Source organism: Terrapene carolina, unplaced genomic scaffold (genome assembly GCF_002925995.2).
Source record: "Terrapene carolina triunguis isolate 2854851 unplaced genomic scaffold, T_m_triunguis-2.0 Scaffold88, whole genome shotgun sequence".
NCBI lineage: Eukaryota > Metazoa > Chordata > Testudines > Emydidae > Terrapene > Terrapene triunguis.
This window is the reverse complement of record NW_020664439.1, coordinates 6,946,080-6,960,918: the sequence shown is the minus strand read 5'-3', so window position 1 is coordinate 6,960,918 and position 14,839 is coordinate 6,946,080. Positions and strand designations below refer to the sequence as shown.

The 14,839-nt window shown below is 42.8% G+C and overlaps 2 protein-coding genes across 3 annotated transcripts; both read right to left on the bottom strand.

The window, feature by feature from the left end:
* Positions 1-526: 526 nt before the first annotated feature.
* Positions 527-5,718, bottom strand: COPS9 (COP9 signalosome subunit 9). Its single transcript, XM_024221526.2, has 3 exons — positions 5,581-5,718; positions 3,978-4,050; positions 527-2,143 (listed from the first exon to the last, which is right to left on the bottom strand). The coding sequence occupies exons 1-3, from the start codon at positions 5,641-5,643 to the stop codon at positions 2,106-2,108; spliced, it is 174 nt and encodes a 57-aa protein (XP_024077294.1). The 5' UTR covers positions 5,644-5,718; the 3' UTR covers positions 527-2,105.
* A 2,812-nt stretch (positions 5,719-8,530) lies between these two features.
* On the bottom strand, positions 8,531-12,646 carry OTOS (otospiralin). 2 transcript variants are annotated; one of them, XM_024221502.2, is made up of 4 exons: positions 12,541-12,646; positions 12,055-12,151; positions 11,695-11,721; positions 8,531-8,943 (listed from the first exon to the last, which is right to left on the bottom strand). In XM_024221502.2, the coding sequence occupies exons 2-4, from the start codon at positions 12,110-12,112 to the stop codon at positions 8,759-8,761; spliced, it is 270 nt and encodes an 89-aa protein (XP_024077270.1). In that variant the 5' UTR covers positions 12,113-12,151; positions 12,541-12,646; the 3' UTR covers positions 8,531-8,758. The 2 variants fall into 2 exon arrangements, with proteins under 2 accessions (XP_024077270.1, XP_024077277.1); XM_024221509.2 differs by having other exon boundaries at positions 12,553-12,605.
* Between the last annotated feature and the right edge of the window lie 2,193 nt (positions 12,647-14,839).

Sequence of the window (14,839 nt, the reverse complement as noted above, 5' to 3'; positions counted from 1 at the left end):
TGGGTGAGGCTTGGCAGGGGTGTCTTGGTATGGGAGGTCTGGATGTATGGGGGGCTGGGTGGATGGGGGAGCAGCTCCCCCCTAGTGACCCCCTCTCCCCACCGTTGAGGAGCAATGGGGGCAGGAAGCAGGGCAAGTTTCTAGGGGTGGGTATGACACAGCCCCAGCCACTCCTTGCAGGGAAAGAGGAGGTTCCATCCTCTCCTGCCTCCAGCCCAGAGGAGACTAGCAGCTGATCTTGGCTCAGGGCAGGAGCCACGGGCTGGGGTGTCCCTACCCCCGTGGTGATTTACCTCTCTGCTGGTTGCTCCGGGTTCCTGAAACGATGAATCTGCGCTGCTGGGGAGTGGTGCTCTTTCAGCTTCCCTGTCAGAAAGTCATTTTTCTGCAGGGAACCAAAGAAATCTGCAGGGGCCATGAATTCTGCGCACGTGCAGTGATGCAGAATTACCCCAGAAGTAGTACTTCAAGATAAAAATAATCAAACCATGCACAGAATAATGTGTGAAAAGCTGGAAAGACAGAGTTGAGTAAACTGAAGCTTTATTATGCAGTATGGTAAAATACCAGCACTTCTCAGTGGTATAGGTGAAATTTAGGAAGTGTGGGGCCTTTAGTTCAACCTCCTCAAATCTTTTAAACAGGAGTCACATGTGAAAAGGAAATGAAGGTCGATAGATGTGTAGGGCCCAAGTGTCCAGCAACAAAGGCCAGATAGGAAATTACAGCTGACATTGATACTGCTGTCAATTCAGAATGAAGAAAGTATAAAAGAAGAGATGCCAAAAGGAGAATTTGAATTTACATGGTTTAGACATGCAAATTGAGCCAGGGAAGGCAAAGACACTAGCTCTTCCCTTTTTTTTAAACAAAGACAGCAAGCTCTGTGAGAGTTTTGCTCAAGTAAGGGCAAATATAAAGGGCACAGTCTCACTGTAATAAAACGGGCACTGTCCTAGTCAGAGAGTGGGAATGTGAAATACAACAATTAGGGTCAAAATCATGGTTACAATTAGGCAATGGGCAGTTATAAAGAAGCAGCCTGGACATAATTTAGTCCAGAATAAGGATCACGGTCAAAGGTTAGTTTTTCTGATGAGAAATTATGGAATATAGTCAAATCTAAGATTAAACTGGGTAGCATTCCTGAATATGAAAACACATATACCAATTATAAACTTCCATTGTACATTGAACTTAATTGCAAAACTCAGTATTTGAACACTGGGAGGAGCAGGCACAAAAACACATGCTTTTCTTAACTATAAATTGTACTAAGAGGTGGGAAATAAAATGTATGCCTGGTAACAGTCCACTTTAGCGTACTTTGTACTCTTCGATATGGTTATAAGCACATCAACTGCTTCAAGAGACACAAAATATTAAAATATATTCTGGCACATCAGTGAAGGAGAAATTTATTTTCAAACATTAAAATAGATCTGGGTATTTTAAATCAATATTCCTATAGTGTGATCTAGGATCACAAAATGTGTTTCATTTTAGCATTTTAAGATTACATTATTGCTGTATTTATTGTTACTGAAAAAAAATGTCCTGGATGGAAGCTAAAATAGCTATAGAAATTGGATATTAAAAGCTGAAATTGTAAAACACACACTCCCTTCATTGCGCTATGTGTAAAAACACAAATATATTCAATGTTTTACTCAGAGAAAGACTGGATAGCTTAATCCCACACAACGAGAAACAAAACTCATCTAGCAGATGGTAAAGCCTGCAATTTGTCTTTGCCTAATAAATAAAAGTAATGGTGAATGATTTTACAAAATTATGGCTCATCAGGGAATTTCAGTGCATGACAACATCTATTAAACTGAAAGTACATCCCAGGGAGAGATTTTGTTCATATTTTATTCAACAAGCACATCAGCAAATAAAATTGAAGAAAATCTACACGTAACCTAGTGATAACAGTTCGCAACTCCTTTCTTCTGTCATCTTTACCAATCTTCTAGTTTCCAATGGCTCTTCAGAGATAACATACAGATTCTCTCTGGGTTTTGGGGTTTTTTTTAAACAAACAAAAGACAATCCTACAGGAGGATTCCACACCTTAGCATTGCATAGCTGGAAGAGTAATTTCACTGGATGTCATCATCATCAAAAAGATCTTCAAAATCTATTCAGAAAACAACAAAAGAAAATTAATATAGTACCTATGCATATGCTATTTACATACAGTTTTTCATCACTCTGGACTGAAGGCACATACATTTTAAACAAACTAAATTAATCTGAAGTATAAAAATTACAGCAAGTAATTTACTGTAGGAAAAGAGGAGGAAAAAAAGACAGACCCAAGATGTCAGCTGAGGCCCTTATCCTGCATCAGAGAACTCAGTGGGAGTTTTGCCACTTACTTTAATGGGAGCAGGATCAAGCCCTGAAGTTCTTTAGAAATCAACTGACTGAGCACTGTGTTCAAGAGGGCTCAATCCTGCGAAGTACAGAGCACTCTGCCCCTATTCAGCAAAACAATTAAGAATTTAATTTTAAGCATTTAACTGGTCTCATGTATATACATTTTAGCAGGATTGGGGCGTTAGTTGATAATATACAACTCATTCAAGCTGAACTTGACACACATGCTTAAGAGCTTTGCAGATTCAGGACCCTGGGTTTCAGATCATAGCTATGTCTGCTACTCCCATGTTTCTTTTTCTAAGAATGCACTGTAATCTCACCACAATATGCTTCTGATGAACCCCTTTTGTTCTATTAAGACCTTTTGCGTTTTTTATGATGTGCATTGAAATCTGGGGTTTGTAGCTTGTCAAGGTTTCAGGTGCAGATGAGCCTTGTCATTGAAACCTAGTCCTTGTTGGACACTTGCTTATGTGAGAATATTGCCATACAATTTGCTATTACTCACAATCTCTGTTTAGGAGAGGTCCAACGTTAGACCCCCTTGCTATTCCAATGTTTTGACTTAAATGCACTGGGGGAACTTTATAGAGATGCTTGCATGGCATTTGTGCCCGGCTCTACTCTATGCAGTCACTCTTTCAGTTGTAAGACATATGCACTAAAAAACTGGGTCATTCCAAGTAAAACCACTTTAATTTATGGGTTGACTAACCAGATGTAAAAACTTAAAAACACTTTGGACACAAACAGAAACCCTAAATAGCCTCAAGATATTTTTGAGATCAACCATTTTCCATAGTTTGTGACAATGATGCCTCAACCACAGCAAATTTTAGTAATACCATGGGTTTCTGTCAGTTCTTTGCTGTTTAGCTGTCAAAGCTATATTATTTACCAAACATGGAAAATGCGTATTGCCCAGGCATACATTGTATTTCCTATCCAAAACTGGCCAAATACGAAGTTATGTTATTCCTCAACTATGCAACTGGCTATTCTTGAAAATAGTAACATCCATCCATTTTACCATGTAAAGGATTTGAGGTACTGATACATGAGACAATCTTTTGTAAACAATAACTTGGTTCACAATTTCCATATACCACTAGTCAAAGTTACTAACACAGAGTCAGTCATGCAAGTATGACTGGGCAATTTCATTTGGAATGACCAAATCTGATAAATAAATTCATTTTGAGATGGTGGAGGCAGGCAAGCAATTTTTATACATTGCCCAGTTTTCTATTTAATGTGATTTAATTATTACAAATGTGACAAAGTACAAACTGAAATATCACAAAATTAATTTTTCCATTCAAAAACTGAAGTTCAAGACATGTAAAGAACACAATAACCCAAAAGCAGGTTTATCTCAAATACGGCAGAAGCTGTAATGCTACATTACTCAAGATAAAATCTAAGGTAGGCTTGTCTTGGCTATTCTTGCTTCCCAAACTAATGATTCTGGTTGTTAATTTCCAGCACCAAATACTGTAAACCTACTAAACTATTAATAACTAAATATAAAATAACTAAAATATAAAAATAAAGTAGCACTGGAACTGAAATGTGTTGAATTGCCTTACCATTAAAGAAATCTGCATGAACTGCCTTTTCATTAGCTGCTAAGTCCATCAATAAACCTGTACTTCCTCCTGCCTAAGAAAGAACAGTATTTTGTCATCTACTGTGCATAGTTTAGTGGCAAATCATAATATTCACTATTTAAAGCTTTGTATATGTTTAATTATCTTGATCATTCATACAAACATTTACATACCTATCAAATTAACATAATAATTATAATTAATGACAATATCCTATCTCCTAGAACTGGAATGGACCTTGAAAGGTCATTGAGTCCAGCCCCCAGCCTTCACTAGCAGGACCAAGTACTGATTTTGCCCCAGATCCCTAAGTGGCCCCCTCAAGGATTGAACTCACAAGCCTGGGTTTAGCAGGCCAATGCTCAAACCCCTGAGCTATCCCTAAACCCTTTGAGGTATTATACATTACCCCATCTTCTTTCCACTTTTGTTGCCATCTGTACAACTCATTTAAGTGGCGTGATTGTCTCTCCTGCTTCTGGAGAGCTTGAACTTCGCTTGTTTTATTGGCAATAACCTTCATTTTCTCCCAGCCTGTCATATGCTACATTTCTTAGTGAAAGTGTGACAGAGATCACCAAGATCCCAATCCTGCAGTAAATTCTAGACAAACACTGTGATGCCTACATAGAACACCACAGTAATGTACTATGTGGGAGCAAACAGCTTTCTGGGATGTACTGGCAGGAGTGTTGTAAGCAAGACTCAAGAAGTAATTCTTCCACTCTACTCAGCACTTTACATAAAAACAATTACATAAAAGGTTGTTATAAAGAGAAAGGTGATAATTTTTTCTCCTTAACCACTGGCACGCAGAACAAGAAGTAATGGTCTTAAATTGCAGCAAGAGAGACTTAGGCTAGACATCAGGAAAAACTTACTAACCGTAAGGGTAGTTAAGCACTAGAACAAAGTGCTGTCTAATGACAAAATAAATACACTGAAAATAGAGAAATGTTTTCTCTCCCAGTTGCAGGGATCTCTGAGGATCACCTAACACTGTAGATGTAACACTTCGGATCACACGTGTGTGGTTTCAGTTGAGGGTTCAGCCTTAGGCCAGATGCTTCAGAGGGAATGAACAGACCAGGGTAATTTTTCAGTTAGCCATCCCCTGTTGTCCAGTCCCAGCTTCTGGCAGTCAAAGGCTTAGGGATACAAAGAGCAGGGGATTGCATCCCTGACCATCTTGGCTAATAGCTATTAATTGACCTATTCTTTTTTGAACCCATTTATACTTTGGCCTTCACAACATCTCCAGGCAAGGAGTTCTACAGGTTGACTGTGAATTGGGTGAAAATGTACGTCTTTAATTTTATCGTGTGACGCCTGGTTTGTATGTTATGTGAAGGGGCGAGGGGGAGAACTGCCCGCCCCCGGGGTGCCCCGCCCTGCAGGAGGCGCTAGAAACCAGCCAATCAGATCTGGGACCGCTGCCCAGACTCGCGTCCTGTCAACACGTAACGCAACGCGAGCTCCTCGTCCGCCGTTCCCTCAGCGCGAGCCCGTAACCGCCAGCTCAGCCCGCGGCATCCCTAACAGGGGGGACTGCGCGCGCCGCCTCCCCCGCTAGCATCATCACCTCGTCCAGGTCCACGTAGGGCCCGGCGCCCTCGGGGAACATCTCGTCCACTGCTGGCTTCATCGCCTCGTCAGGTCCCCGGCTCGCGAATGACCCCGGCCGGCAGCACCTTCCCCCTCGGGAACCACTTCCGGTCTGAGTTCAAGCCGCCAGCTTCCGGTGTAAGGAGAGTCTGCGCAGCTCCACTCTCGTGGCCCTTCTGGAAGCTGGGAGGACCGATCTCTCTATGATGCCGGGGTGGCCTCTTCAGGCGCCGCCCTGGTTGCCGCTGTAGCTCTGCCCCGCCCCCCCAGCACTACCTGGCTCTCCTGGGGAGAGCAAGAGCAGAGGGCTCGTGTCCTCTGAGGGGAAGCACAGCTCAGGGCTACTGTTGGCCCAAGTTGGGGCAGGGGCTCCCTGCTGGGAGCCAAGGCCTCCTAGGAGGCCTAAGCTATGATCAGTCCAGGCGCTTGGCGACTGCTTGCGCTATACAGAATTTCCCATGGCCCTTTGCAGTGGGGCTAGGGCTCACCATGCACCTCGCGTAGCCTGGGGGAGTTGCTGGCAATGGCAGCGCTTGCCAGATCCACACTTTCCCCCTGGGTCATCAGGCCAGAACTAGAGCCTAATTCTCGCCATCTTAGTTACCCCTCTGCCCACCAGCATTAGGGTTAGAAAAAAATCCCCCCTTCATGTTCAGCAGAAGAGCCACGGCAACGTTTTCGAAAGCACTGAAGTGATTTAGACCTTCTTGGCACACCAAAGCTGTACCACTTTAACTGCCCTGGCATAATTAACACAGTACTATCTCTTGGTGTGGCTGCCATTAGACAAGAGCACTAGGTTGATACCAGTATAACTGTTCCCATACAGGAACAGGGATAAGCTACGCTGGTATGAGCACTTTATATTGACATAACTGCACCCTCATTAGGGGCCGTGCCAATATAACTATACAGGGAAAAGATTACACCCCTAACTGACATAGTCCCATTTTCGAAAGTGGCTTAGACATTTAGGTCCCAAAGATGTTCAGTGACACATAGATTCCTTGAGTGCCTAGGTCACTTTTGAAAATGGGCCTTTATCTTCTAAGAGCACGTCTACACTATAAGCGCTATGGCTGCGGTGCTGCTACTACACCTCTGTAGTGTAGGCACTTGCTACAGTGACAGAAGGGGTTTTTCCATCACTATAGTAAATCCACATCCTCAAAAGGCCGTAACTAGGTCGATGGGCTGTCACATACTTCCTGTGTGACGTTGAATGAAGTACTTAGTCTTTCTGTTCCTCATCAGTAAAATGGGAATAATAGCAATTCACTACCTCATGGGGTTTAGTAGGGATACATATACTAATGATTGTGAGACACCAAGATGTTACAGTAATGGGTGCAGTATAAGGACCTAAAATAGGTAGGATAATCCTTATTGTTGAACTACCATAAATAATTTGCTGTGCTAGGCAGCTTCTGTTTGGAGAGACTTATACTGTGATATTCTGGTGACAGAGGTTCTATTTCTCCATTGCCCTGTAACTTTGTCAAGTCATTTACACCAGTGCAGGGTGGTTGTAAAAGGTAACCAAATCAGAATGGTAGCACTTTAGGTCCATTCTGCTGAGGTGTAGATGACTACACAAGGTGCAAAGCATTAGAGAACCAAGCTCTAAACTGTTTTTTGCCTCTAGAATGGTTATTCTCAGTTTGTATCTAATAGAGTGAAGCACTAATGCAAAGATAAGTAGAAGACTGGTTCAACTAGTGTTGAGAGTGTCTTCAAAACATCATTCATGGGAAAAAATACATTAATAGAAAAAGGAAGGGGATGAAGATGAATAAGAAATATAGATAGAAGGCACTCAAAATCCCTTTGGGTTCCGGCCACCTGCAAGACTGCATCCCTCTCTAGCTGCCAGCATGACACGTGAGATTAATGGAGGCTCTTGAACTAACAGTCCTAGATTGTCCATTCTGCTAAGGCCATTGCTATGCAGTGCAAAGTAGCCTTGACTTGGCTCGAGATTCCTAGCAGAGCATTCCCCCTGTGTATGGGTGCTCTCTGCTTGTGTACAGCAAGTGGAGGAAGGGTATCTGTGTGACAAAGTGGGAATAGCCTTGGGCTAGCTCCCACTCTGCACACTTTGTAAGTGCTCTTGCAAAGGCCAAATTGGGAGATAATTGATTAGGACTGGGTGATTAACCCGTTAACAGCAGTCAACTCATCAGCTGGGGACTGTTAAATAGGAGACAGGAAGGGTGAGAGCAGGGCTGAAACTGGACAGAAGACACAGAAGAAATGAGATCTCTATCCTCATCCTCTCATCCTGTGGCTAGAGAATACACTGACTTGAGAAAAGCCTTATGGTAATGGGACATGAAGCTGCCTAAAATGTTGTCAAAAGTGTATAGTGTGAATTTATGTAAGAGCATGTGCCGACTGCGTGAGAAGAGAAATCCAGGGTGAGGAAGCACAGCCTGTGATAATCCCTCCCACTAGTGCCAAGTATCCCCTGCCCAACATTTGGTCCTCTGCTGGTGTAAAGGACTTTATGCTATCAGTAGCAACAGCATAAATTAGAGTGGGATCTCTTCTGCACTAACTTGCACTGAATGAGGGAGCCAAAATCAACTCTGCGCTGTTGCACTCAAACTTAGTGGAGAATTGGGACCACAAATTCTCAATTTAAAAGTCAGGGAGCAGGTGGCAAAGCATTGTCAGTGGAGGGCCCTTGGTGTGGAATTCCATGTCCAAGCTGGGTTATCAGAACCCAAGTCTACTGGTCAACAAGACTAAGGCTAATCTCTTCTCTTGGTTTTTGCAAAAAGTGAGTGATTATGGGGTTGGAGTATTCTTATGGTGATTTGGGTCAACAAGTTTTTGATGTTATTCTTTATATATTGGTCAAAGTCCAGAGACTACCCAATGGGCACTTTTATACATTTTTAAAATACAAAGAGTGAAAAACAGGCTTGAAATCAATGAATTTTTAATTTTTGCACAAAAGAATACACTGTATTGAGAGGAAAAGCCGGACTAATTATCTGCCGTTTTACAAACATGGAAACACTATACAATATGTTTAATGTTTAAAAACATTGAAACAACATAGACTGAATGGGCAATTCAAGCATGTTTACTGGCAGCAGTAAATTCCTTTAAAGGTCTCAGCACTAGCTTTAGCAAAATGAGCAAAATCATTAGTGCTCATGATAGGGAACATCATAACCAAGGTTATTTCCAAAAGGATATTGAGCAAACAGGGTTCTGGCCATTTCGTTGATTCTGTTGTATGCTCCCAGGGTCTGGAAATACTCCACGTACGACCAAAAATCACTGGACCAGAAAGGCCAATATGGCAGGGCTGCAGGTTCCTCATATGGGTCTACAATAAAAATTGCAGAATTAGATTAACATAACATGAAATGTGTTGGTTAGAGCATGACCGGGAGCCTAGACTCCTGGGTTCTAGTCCTAGGTCTCACTATGAAGCAGGTCACTCACCCTCACTCAGGCCTTGATTCTCTCTAGGGCTATGGCCTGGCAGACAGTGAATGTAAAAACCCTACACTACCCACTCCTTTGCCCCTGATGCATGGGAGATGATAAGTAGAGCAGGGAGGGGGCAAAAGAAGGCATGGTCAAAGTACACCGTGGTCTGATATAATGGCCCACAGAGGGCTGTTAGAAGGTGACACAACTTAGAACTGGGGCTGCTCTACGTTGTGCTGTGGGCTGGTTGGGGACTAGGCCTAATCCAAAATTAGGTCAGTCAAAGGTGGCTTTGAGTCACCTTTGCCATCCCCCTCAACCACTTTTCCTCTGCCTGGGACAGGAAAGGAATACATCGTTAAAGGTATAATCCTTGTGAACTATTTTACAGGGGTGTTGAGGTGCTTACCCATTTAGTGATTGTAAAGTAAAGTACTGCTATTTTTAACCTAGCTCCAAATTGAGTAGGGTGTAACTGAAAATTCTGTGCTCAATATTAGGACATTTCATAGAGAAATGAAATCAATGGGAGCTTTGCATGAAAATTGATGGCATTGTATGGCTTTATACAGCAAGGCCTTCCAAGACCTTCCCATCTTGAATTAATTATTCTGCAAATAAAGATGGCTTCTCCTATAAACACTGCAAATGATTTTTGTGGAATACTTTTCAGCAGTGCCCTGTCCGTCCTGCTGGGATGCCAGCCAAGTTTGATTCTTGCTATCAGCTAAGAGGATCCCAAACTGGAACCATTTCTCCTTAAACTGTGAAAAGCAGAGAACTCTTCTATATTTTTCCATGATAACATTATTAACATTTAGTTGGCTACAGCTTCTGGCCTCTGGTACAGGCCACATCCTGAGACTTCCCACACACAGTGGGAGTAGCAGCAGATCCACTCTGAGAGCTGATCATGCAAGTGGATCCAAGCAGGTTGACTCTTGCATCAATAGGGCTCTGCTGGGAGGGGGACGGGGCACGGGGGGAAGGCTTCAAATATCAGCATCGGGGTCTAAGGTGCCTTGCGGAAGTCTGAAGCCTCAGAATTATGTCTCTTCTCTGTAGATAGTAGAAACCAAAGGCTAAAGAGATGGAAACAGCGATCCAAGTAGGAAGTGTCCAGCAGGTGCAGACACTTCCAACTTGGCAGACAGCCAGGTTTTGGCTTCGTTTTTAAAGAGGATGTAAAAAATAATCTGGACTTGAGTTGCCAATTCAATGAGCTCAGGGCCTGATGCTGCCAGGTTCTGAGCACACTCGGGCCTTGATCCAACAAATCACTTCAGCATATGTGGAATTTAGCTGAAGAAGTACTTACAAAGGTAAAGTTAAATGTGTGTTTCAGTGCTTTGCTGGATGAAGACCACTGCTTGTATTAGCTGATCTCCAGGTTCATGCTGCAGTCTGCTTGGCACAATGTGAAACAAACCCACATTTGCTGTAAAATATTACCCCGGCTAGGATTTTATATTGTAAAATACACATCGAGAAGAGATGTGTGGTTATTTAATTGTGATGTTGCATCAAAAATTATTTCTGTGTTCAGATAAAATATTGCACACACATTTGTTAAAGCACAGAAAAAAAGTATCAAAAAAATTGAGTTGTGAGGTGTAATTAAAGCAAGCCAATGAGGCTTGTTGCATGGAGTTAAAAAAAGTGTTTGTTTTCAATTAACATAGTCAAATTCTTTCCATGCCACCCCCCCCCCGCCCCCCATTGTCCGCCTAGGTTCATGTTTTGATGGGCACTGCTGTTTCCAGTGGAATGTTACGTTACTGGATATCAGCAGATCCAAGACAGTCTTTGCTCTCATACCAATATACAACTCAATGAACGCCATATAGTGTTTGTGTTCAGCATTTTTCTAGCAGTGCTAGAAAAATTGTCTAGCATTGCTGCTCTTTGCTCTCAATAAGAATTTAAGCAAATATATGGTCGACACAATTTCCCCATGCTGTCCTCAGAAATAACTAGCTACCATCCAAAGCACCAAAACCTATCAATAAGGCAATTGAAATGTTGTTAGGATGACTTTTTTAAAGCAAAGGCAAACATTGCATACTATGGATCAGATCCTCAGCTGATGTAAATCTGCATAGCTCCACTGATATTTACCAGCTGAGGATGTGTTCCTATTTTTTTTTTAATTGGCTTTCTGCTCATTTGTAGATTTTAAGCTTTTTGTCCTGGAAGTTGGGATTTCTCGCCAATAAGTAGACATGCATCCTGAGGTTCCTGCAAGTCCAATATATTTAAAAGTCTGGTGTTTCTTAACTTATGATAGCACTGTAAAACACACAGTTTGGTGATCATCTAAGGACATGACTTAGCTATCAGTTTTGCTATTTTTATTTTAACTTTACTAACACATCCTCTCTCTTTGTAATATGCAAAAAAAGTTTATATTTTTAATAAATTGCCTAGCAGCACTGTATGTATTTATTTATTTATTTACTTCTTATTTCATACTCTATCAGCAACAGATGAAAACATTTGTATCAGGGGTTGATGCAAAGCCCACTGAGTCAATGGGAGACTCCCCACTGACTATAATGCACTTTGGATTGGGCCTGCCAGTTACAAGTGGCTCTTCCAATTTTTAGGAATGGGGGAGGGGGAGAAAAAGTCTGAAAAGCATTACCGTCTTCATCCTGTACTGGTCGGGCATCTGTAAATAAATAAGAAATAATCAGTAGTAGGTCTCAGATGGAAGGGTTTTCAGTGTACAAAGAGGTGCTGTGTAGCCCAGAAGCTGACCAGCTCTGCAATGCATTGATAGGAGCCTACTGACAGCTAAACTTCTGTGTTTGAAACAGCTGAATAAAGAATTCTCTGTTTCCAGTCACTCCGTGATACAATTTGAATACTGGTTGTTAATAATGAAGGCAAATGTGACTGGTGTATTAATAACATTTGATATCAAATGCAAGTCAACAGATCTAGATTAAAATATTTAAGGCGGATGGAAAAAAATAAAGGATAAATATAAAAGTTAACTTACCTGTTAATGCATTCATCAGCATGCAGAGAGAAATTAAGCCAATAAAGATAAACCTCATGGTCTCTGCAAATTATTATTCCTGTTTCTCAAATATAATCTAAAAATAAAATAGAGCAGAATATATCAAAATACATTTTTTCTTCTATACAAAAAAGTTGGAATCATCTATTTTTCACTAAAGTGGCAATAAGATTTTTATATTTCCAGGTGTCTCTAACCCTCCAACTGCTAGAAGCACCTGGCACTGGCCACTGCCAGAGACAGGATATTGGGTCTGAGGGACCATTGTTTTGACCAAGCATGGCTGTTCTTATAAAATTTGTTAATTGCAAAAAACTTTCAGTATATTAAAAGAACTGCAGTACTCAGGTTTGATGTTGTACTGGATTAAAAAAAAATAATAAAGGTTCACCTGCACTGACATGAAATTAAATGTCTTGGAAATATTTTGTTTTGTAGCTACTTTAGTTTCACTTTAGAAATTACCTTTTTCCCCACCTTTCTCTTAAATGAGTAGAGGTCTGTAGCTCTGAGTCAGCTGCAAAAATCTGAATGGGTTTCTATTGCTATAAAATAGCACCACTGTTTAGAGAAGGGTGGGGAATAAGGAAAGGAACGTCACTTACTTAATACACCAATCTGATTTTTTCAGCCTAATCTAAAAGTGTGTACTTGTACACATCTATAATATATTGCAGCGCCATCCATGGTCAGAAATGTCTAGATAAACTGGGAATAAAATTCCTATAGTATAAAACTAGAGAAAAAAATCCAGCAGCTAATTCAATAATTGCTGCTTACAATATCTAATTTGTATGCTTTTCTCTATGGGAAAAGGTCTTCTCAGAAATAGGTTATTTTGGTTGGCATTTGTTGTAAATTGTGAGGTAATAACCCTGAGCCCCACCCTCCTGCCCCAGCCTGAGCCCCCCCAAACCCGGAGCTCCCTCCTTCACCCCAAACCCCTCATCCCCTGCCCCACCCCAGAGCCCGCACCCCCAGCCCAGAGCCTTCACCCCCCCCGCCCCCCAACCTCCTGTCCCAGCCCACAGCCCCCTCCCACACCCTGAACCCGTCATCCCTGGCTCACCCCAGAGCCCGCACCCATAGGTGCCGTGCATGTAGTCATAGACTGTATATTGAAGTGAGTCTGCTATGCCACAAAGCCCAAGAAGAAGAAGAAGGGGGATGCTCGGGAATCAGAGACTGATAGGAGCGAATAGGTTCTAGTAGAGAGTCAGGACTTTGACTCCAGTCATGTAGGGCTTCAGAGTGGCCCGCCAAAGAAGGAAAGGCCCAAAGCAGGGAGGTTTAAAAGGAGGAAGAGAAATGTTGTTGATTGGGCTTTACTTTGGGCCTATGTTGTATTTTGAGTTTATCTTCTATGAATAAACCCAAGCCCTAAGGAGAGGTACTTTGACCACTGAAAAAGTGTTTGGAGTCTGTGTAAGGGATCCTGAACAGGGAGGAAACAGGCAGGGTGCTGCAGAGTGACCTCTGGCATGAGAGAGTGCATGGGTGATGACTGACCCTGTTACAGCCTTGACTCACAAAGGCACCTCTGAAAGGAAAAATCTCTGTGGCTTTAGAATACACCAAGCAGTTCCAAATATTGTGGATCTTGAAAAACAATCCTGAGGTAGAAGGTCCCTGATACACCCCATAAAGACATTAATCCTCTTTTTTAGTGGCCCTAAACCCAACAGATCCAGCCCTCAGGTGATCTCTCCTACATAGCAGCATCCTCAGATGGCCAGGAGCTGCTGGAGTGGCTCCTATGTCACTCGCTTTCTCTCTGTGGCCAGCATAGAGGACATGACTGAAAAGGGAGTATGGCCAGAGCATTATGGTGCTTTGTGATCCCTGATTCCCTTAATGGCACCTTCCGTGCAACAGTGCCCTTTCTCACTTGGTCAGCTCTGCAGATGTGGGTCCATAAATTCAACACATTCAGTAAACCCACAGATGATAATGCTTTTCCTTTTGCCATCCAGTCAGTGTATTTCACTAGCAGAAGCCACTAGCAGCTCTGACATTTACTAATGCACCCTTGGACTCAATAAGGGTTGAAATTTGTAGTTCTAATTAAATAAATAGCATATTATTGCTTCTGTATATAGCCCTGTGATGGGGTGTGTACCCCTCTCCCCCGGCATGGAAGGGGTTAAACCCAGGAGGGAGCAGTGGAGGTGAGTCCTCTGAGCAGCCTAGAGTGGCTGCACGGGCTTCAACCAATCAGAGAGGGGTTGCAGGGACCATTCCAGAGTTAGCAGGGCTCTTGTAAAAAAAAGGAGCTGCGGGGGCCGAGCCAGGCAGTTGTGGCCTGGGGCTTCAGGGGTAAGGACTGGCTTCCTAGCTGGTAAAAGAGGTGCTAGCACCATGGACAGAGCAGTTGCTGGCAGGGATTAAGGGAGCAGAGGCTCTGAAGTAAGGGTGAAGTAGGTGTTGGGCTTGTGGGGAAGTGGCCCAGGGAAATGTGCTGAACGGTTAGAAGGAATGGAGCAGGAGGCTGCCCCTAGAGGGTCTCTGGGTTGGGACCTGGAGTAGTGGACGGGCCCAGGTCCTCCCCGCTTAGCCACTGAGGGAAGTGACTGGGCAAATGAACTGCAATGTACTGACCCCCAGAAGGGGGAGAAACAGACAGTGACATGGCTGAAGGACTGAGTCATGAAGAGCGTGCAGCGGTTCCTGGAGAGACTGCTGGTGGAGACAGAGCGATGGCGTGCAAACTATGGATGTGGAGCGTTGTCCTTGAGCTAATACCCACAGCAACCAGGAGGAGGAC

Excerpts from the sequence above, each read along its gene's own strand:
- COPS9 (XM_024221526.2), bottom strand. The coding sequence starts at position 5,643 with ATGAAGCCAGCAGTGGACGAGATGTTCCCCGAGGGCGCCGGGCCCTAC. Across the intron at positions 4,051-5,580 it reads CCTACGTGGACCTGGACGAG|GCAGGAGGAAGTACAGGTTT; the intron begins GTGATGATGCTA and ends GTTCTTTCTTAG. Across the intron at positions 2,144-3,977 it reads TCATGCAGATTTCTTTAATG|ATTTTGAAGATCTTTTTGAT; the intron begins GTAAGGCAATTC and ends TTTTCTGAATAG.
- OTOS (XM_024221502.2), bottom strand. The coding sequence starts at position 12,112 with ATGAGGTTTATCTTTATTGGCTTAATTTCTCTCTGCATGCTGATGAAT. Across the intron at positions 11,722-12,054 it reads GCTGATGAATGCATTAACAG|ATGCCCGACCAGTACAGGAT; the intron begins GTAAGTTAACTT and ends ATTTATTTACAG. Across the intron at positions 8,944-11,694 it reads ACCAGTACAGGATGAAGACG|ACCCATATGAGGAACCTGCA; the intron begins GTAATGCTTTTC and ends TTTTTATTGTAG.